Source organism: Aegilops tauschii, chromosome 3 (assembly GCF_002575655.3).
Source record: "Aegilops tauschii subsp. strangulata cultivar AL8/78 chromosome 3, Aet v6.0, whole genome shotgun sequence".
In the NCBI taxonomy this organism is placed as follows: domain Eukaryota; kingdom Viridiplantae; phylum Streptophyta; class Magnoliopsida; order Poales; family Poaceae; genus Aegilops; species Aegilops tauschii.
The window spans coordinates 18915979-18922581 of NC_053037.3; the positions used below are offsets into that span (position 1 = coordinate 18915979).

Genomic DNA, 6603 nt, shown 5'->3' on the forward strand with positions numbered 1-6603 from the left:
AACAGTTCTAATTCTGTTATGCAAGGTGCAGAAATTATACCGATTTGGCTTATAACTTGTATTTTCCAGCACAATGCGGCTCTCTTCAAGCATTTACTATCCGAAGTATCGTTTTGGCGCCTTTGGGACATTATTCCCTTTGAATATGGCAAACAGGTAGGTTGTGTATCTTATATCTTGACTGTGGCTGTCGATCATCTATTTAGTTGTACATAGCTTCCTACTAACATCTTGATGAGACATTTCCATGACCAGGTACAAGATGTTCTTGTTCTTGATTTGTAAATACGATTAGTAACATGGCGAAGTGTATTCTTCTGTTTTGCAGGGCATGCCCAGAAGATTATGGTGTCATGGGTTTAAGATATGGTTCAAAGAATCTATCGTTGTATGCCAATTACTTATAAGATAAGTAATACATGGTACATAACATTTCCTTGTATGCCAATTACTTATAGTTCTACTTGAAGTATTGAATTATGATTGCAGAGTAAAAATGTTATGTACCATGTATTAATACTCTTATCAATTTTAAATATATTTACTTATGTTATTCTCTAATACAATAATACTTACATTCAGTTATATCATGGTATGCTGATATGACTTTTGTTTGTAGCGCCTGGTGAGGTACCCTATGGTGCATGGTTGGTTGGGAGAAAAGGGAATTTAAGTGCAGGCGTACAATACAAACCAATAGGTTTGTGTTACTAAACGTTCACTGATTATCAGAGCGATATATTCTACGCCGCGGATTTTGAGGCTTTTGCATATTCTTTTTTATTTAAATATTTGATACTCTTCTGTGTCCACATGGAAAATGCTCCTTTGCTTTTTGAGGCTTTCTGTTTACAATGTTAATACTTCATTTAGAATTTACCATAAAAAATTCTCGATTTAGGAAGGACCATAAATAAGGTGCATACAATACATAACTGTACACAGGTGTTTTTGGACAACTATTTTTAGTTACAAAAGGTCTATAGACCAAAAATTCATAGTCCTGTTAAAACTAAAAGTGGAACACTAACATGCTGTTCTTAATTTATTCTGAAGCTAAGTGCAATTAAACACCATGATATCATCATTTGGTTTTTCTCTACTGTGGATTTCTATGTAGGATATTACTAGACCCTACCGTGTATTTTATACCTAAGGGATTTTTATAAATAAACAAGCAACTTGTCAAGTTCATGTGTGCACACGTTTGTGGACTTAAAGACCTTTTCTTTTTACAAATTACAAGATTTCCATGCTATGCATTTACTAGTTGCACTTCTAGGTTATTGTAATTTGCACTGTATCAACTTTAAATGTTCTGCTGACATGTCATATGTTTATTATTACAAGCATTTTCTCTTTGAAGTCATGTGCCGTTTCTTACATAAAGATAGTCGGGATATAGATGTTCACTGTATTTACACTTTCCAGCATTTTATTTTGTGTCACCAAACACAAGCATTTTGATTTCTTCTGTGTACAAAAATTATACTCCAACAGGTGGAAGCAAGCATCCTATGCCTTTTACAGACTTGAAGAACTGGAATTGTGCAATCGGTTATGGTGTAGGCTCAAGTAGCCCACTCAGCCCTTCATTTAATTTTGCACTAGAGCTTGTTAGAAGTTCGCAGGTTTGTTATATTTATTCCTTATTAGTTGACAGGAAAGCTTCATATTGTGTGTTAGCTGGCAATAGCTTTAGGTATTTTTCACAAGATTAAAAACAGAGTGCCAGGCATGATGTGTATTGGTTTGTTAGGTTGCAATGGCTTATGCATTCTGACAGGATTATAAACAGACTGCCGGCCATCATGTGTATTTGATGCATATAATTAAGATGCTCCTATTTTTCAAAATTTAATACTGCTGTTGTGAACATGATTATTCTTTGGAAGAATTATTTAACTATACCATTCTCTGTTTATAATTTCAATAAATTATTACTTCTATGGTATGCATGTGTTTGTAAAATGAGCGCTGCTATATGCACGACACTATGCACACAATTTACAGACGACAATCCAATCAGTCAGTTGATGCATGGCAACAGACGGCAGCATACCCACAGATGGGCGGTCGGTCGTGCAATGGTCGTGCATAGTGTTTGTCGTGTGCAGAACAGTTCCATTGTAAAATTCCTGGATTTTGACTTCAAATAAAGAATCCAGTGATCTTATGTATGTTTCCTTTGATAGACTATTTTAAGAAGTGGCCCTCAGCTACTAAAGGAGAACCTTGATATATAAATATAGTTTTTCCTTCATCAAATCTCATACACAGCAAAAGTTACATTTATTTATTCTCACTTAATGGCATTTCCTTTTCCTTGGTGTGCAGCTGGTTGCATCGTTCTATCAACACCATATTTCTGCAAAGGCAAGTGCAATTGCATTTCATTTCTTGATAACTATAGTTGCTTCCTGCAACTACAATTGGGATTTAAAAGATATATCCTTTATCCTACTTAGCAATTTACTCTAGCAGTTCCATAAGAAAAATACTCTGCCAGCCCTCGAGGATTGGGTTATTTGTCCTGTTGCCATCTTTTCCTAGGTGAATAACAAGTTATATAACGTGCATATTATTTTGAAGATCATTGTTCTAATCCTTTTAGCTAGTTGCATATGTAGGCAAGACCATTGCCATGTAATGGTTGTCCTATATTTCATCTTTTAGGGAAACATTTTCTTGAAAGGTTTTAGGAAAACATTTGATAGACTTCAGTATGTATTTAATTTGGGGATATATTACAGTTCATTTCTTTGAATACTAATGTTTAACGCATGCATTAAAATTTGATTATGAGCATTTAAAAGAAATATCATATTGTTTGGAATTCTAGCAGAATAAAATCCAGTTTGGGATTAGTGTCCAGAATTACGAACTTAGGAGAAATCATAACCACCCAGTGAATAACAGGATCGACACTTAGGTGAAACAATTTAGTTTGTGTCTTTCGTGAGTTGAAATAAGAAGTTATTATTATATTTAAATATTTCATCTTAACCAAGAGTCTGCATACTATATCAGGTACTAGATTATCGGGGTGGAGATGAAACTTTGAACTACATTGATCTTGGACTTGAGCTAGCCACAAGGTATACCTTAAACAAATACTCCCTCCGTTCCTAAATGTAAGTCTTTTTAGAGATTCCACTACAAACTACATACGATGTATATAGACATATTTTAGAGTGTAGATTCACTCATTTTGATCCGTATCTAGTCCATAGTGGAATCTCTAAAAAGACTTATATTTAGGAATGGAGGGAGTACATATTTGTCAGTTTTGCGACTGATTCAGTTTACTACAGCTCCATCTTGTGTGAACTTCAGGGTGGATAAAGACAAACCAACAGATGATGCTGGCAATTCATCGTTTCAGGTAGGTGCAAGTTGGCAGCTTCATACAGATTTACTTGTAAAGGCCTCAGTTATTTTCTTTTATGTCAGTGTATCCTGGCAACCGATGCTTCACATGCATGCCATGTCTTGATGGTCTATTTTTAAGTATTAGATATTTCTTCTCAATCCTGCGGGAACAGAACTATTTCCCCTGAAATTATTCCGAAATTCCTGTAAAATTAAGAATTCATTGAAATATTTTTGTCGACTAGTCAACGCGGTGGCAATATTTACGAGAACTCGCATGTTGGAGATTTATAACTTACTCCCTCTGTAAAGAAATATAAGATCATTTACAGAAAGAGGGAGTACATGTTTGGCCTTCCTTCAAACATTTGTTACCTCCAGTTATACTAAATTTGGAGTTACCTATTCATGTCTTGATTTATTTGACAATCATCATTCTTATTTTCTTACCAGGGAAAGTTAGGCCCTTCGAAATCTTCTGCAGCATTGGCGTATAAGTTTCCACCCTTCTTTACATGTAGTATCACAGGTTTGCAACCCTTCAATTCCTTGAAATAATTTTATTTGCAGGCACAACCGTGTTATAGCCTTTTTTTAAGGATGCTGCACAAGACATTGCTTCTGAGCTTCTCTATGTCCATGTGGCCATAATATATTATCTAGTTCAGCTCTATGCTTTATTCAGAAAGAATCCGCTGTTTCCCATATTCACAGCAGAATTTTCAAAATATATTCGACCATAAACACCTTACTTGATTGTATCAAGCACCTCAGTGTTCCTATATATCGTGAACTGACCGCTCGAGAATCTGATACAAGATGTTTTGATGCCGGCCTTTAGTTCATGTTATATAGTTTCTGTAATTCTCGTAACATATGAACAATAATAACTATGATACCACCATGAATCATCAGTAGCTAATTGAATATGAAAGGATGCCATCTTTTATTGTAGACATGTCGGGGTGTTCTTTGAAGATTTCATCCGCTTTCTCAACAATGTTTCCTATTTGCAGTTGAAAATGATCATTCGAAAGGTACGAGATCGTACGGGTTGGGAATTCGTGTTGAGGATCTCAGAGAACCCTGGTTGCATTTTTTGTCACGTATATATGATAGTTTTGTTAGTAGTATCATGAACTAAACCAATTTGTTTTGATTACTAATATTCTTATTGATGTTGTGCTAATAAGACTATTTCCTATCTTAATGCAGATACCAAACACTTAATCGAGAGTGTACGGTCTTGAAACAACATGAGATAGACGTTGATGGAAAGGAGCGCGTCCTCGAGTTTGACTTTGGTCCAGGCAACTATGACAATTTACCAACGGAGTTGAAACCTATTGACAAAGTATTGTAATTGTAGGTTGTTACACTTAGTGTCTCATCATGGAGTCGGGAAGCCCCATAAAACTATCAGTTATTATGGGTATTAGATTAGTTGATCAACTGCTTTGATAAGGACAAATCATGTGTCTGTCATTCAAGCGTGAAATACAATGGTACTGTATGCAGTTATCTGTCAAATGTTCAAGAGATAGATCTTCAACTGTCAGCAGGCTTAGGTGTGAGTTTTTTCTCTCTCTCCAAGTCGGCCCATCGGATCTTGAATACTCGATTATCTCTACTATTATTAAAAGAGCAAACATATTCTTTCCTAAGACCATCCGAGAACACACGACAATCAGGCCCATCTAATTAGATCTAACCAGCCACATAAAAAATCTCACCTGAACTGTGGTTTAGCAATTTAGAAGAGTGTAGCATTTCTGAAAGCGAAATCGTCGTCCACGTCCCATTCCTTCGCCCTGATTCCACGCACGCCTCCAGATAATATCAAGCGCTGTTTCACGTGTCAATTCCCGATTTGTAGTCTCACACCCGGTGCACCAGATCGTCATGCCGCTCTGCTCGACTTCATCCTCCCCTCGCCCTGATTCCACGCACGCATCCAGATAAGATCAAGCCCCGTTTCACGCCAGGCTCGTCTTCGCTGAGATCGGGCGCTTCGCCGCCACCTAGTTTGCTTTCGCCGTCATGTTCACCACGGTAGTCAGCTCCGTCGGGAAGGTGGGCGGCATGGTACACCGCAGGGCCTTGACGGCGCGGCCAAACAACATGATGCGACCTCTCGTCCATGGCCTCGCTGCAGGAGCTCGTCGCCCGCCGGCCTGTCAGGCGACTCATCCATGGCTGAACCATGCCACACTGTTGGCTCGGCGAACGACACGTTCAGGGTGAGTGCGCGAAGGTTTCGTCGCGGACGGCCCGATAAACTCCCCGTGGACGGCGGCCGTACGAGGCGACAGTCGTACGATGCCGGTGGCTGGCCGTACTCCTTGTCGAGGACTACTCCATCCACGGTGAGCGAGAGAAGCGTATTTATATCGATCTCTATTTATATCCGAAGCGTTTTCTATTAAAACAGGAAAGGACCCAGAAGTAGTGATTTTTATTGCAGAAAAATCCCTGATATTAAAACCTTAACAACTTTTTATTCCCAGCTCCAGATGAATTAATTCTTTTTCTGACATTCTTTATTTTTCATCTAGTTTATTTTAGTATTTATTTTAGAATTTTCCAAACAACTTTTTTTACAGTTTTCAAATCATGTTGTAATTGCATTATTTTGAAAATAGGAAATATGGAGGGAAATGAATTTTCAAAGCTTATGGAGTGCACCCAACTTTTCTACATGCCCAAGGCAAACATCTTGGACACTTGATATGATGACTGCTTGGTTGATTGCTTGCTAGAATTTTTTAAACATGTTTATGTTACCTCAAATGGAATTGCACATAGATGATCATGCATATGTAGTCCCTTGTCAACATTTGATTTCACTTTAACATGAAACATTCATGCCACACATGCCTATGTTGATCCTGACTACCTTGCAGGAAAGAATTTGTCACAAATAAAAGTGACCGTGAAACAGGAACCTTGTGGTGACAAGAGTGATCAGTGAGGCATGTTGGCACATGCTGGGTTGTGACCTTGTTGGTATTGCTAAAGGAAATATAATTTGCTAACCACTGCAGGAGATATGAACCTCCTGAGTCGACCGTAGATTGAGTCTTGTTTCGGTAACCCCCCAAACTTGATTCGTGCTACCACATGTCCCTGTCACAGGTTAGATATGGTTCAGTAAGTTGTTAACCCCTTTCCCGCACACACCGTACAGATAGGTGATACGTCTCCAACGTATCTATAATTTATGAAGTATTC

The 6603-nt window shown here is 37.9% G+C and overlaps 1 protein-coding gene across 5 annotated transcripts; it reads left to right on the top strand.

Moving 5' to 3' along the window:
* Window positions 1-40: 40 nt before the first annotated feature.
* Window positions 41-4893, top strand: LOC109787468 (uncharacterized). Of its 5 annotated transcripts, none has more exons than XM_073509849.1 (10): window positions 41-156; window positions 329-388; window positions 620-700; window positions 1501-1631; window positions 2338-2376; window positions 3031-3098; window positions 3337-3385; window positions 3826-3901; window positions 4328-4409; window positions 4588-4893. In XM_073509849.1, exons 2-9 carry the CDS (start codon window positions 367-369, stop codon window positions 4390-4392), a joined length of 531 nt encoding a protein of 176 aa, XP_073365950.1. In that variant the 5' UTR covers window positions 41-156; window positions 329-366; the 3' UTR covers window positions 4393-4409; window positions 4588-4893. The 5 variants fall into 5 exon arrangements, with proteins under 5 accessions (XP_073365950.1, XP_073365949.1, XP_073365953.1 ...); XM_073509848.1 differs by having other exon boundaries at window positions 4389-4461; XM_073509852.1 differs by having other exon boundaries at window positions 42-156; window positions 329-422; window positions 4389-4461.
* The last annotated feature ends 1710 nt before the right edge of the window (window positions 4894-6603 follow it).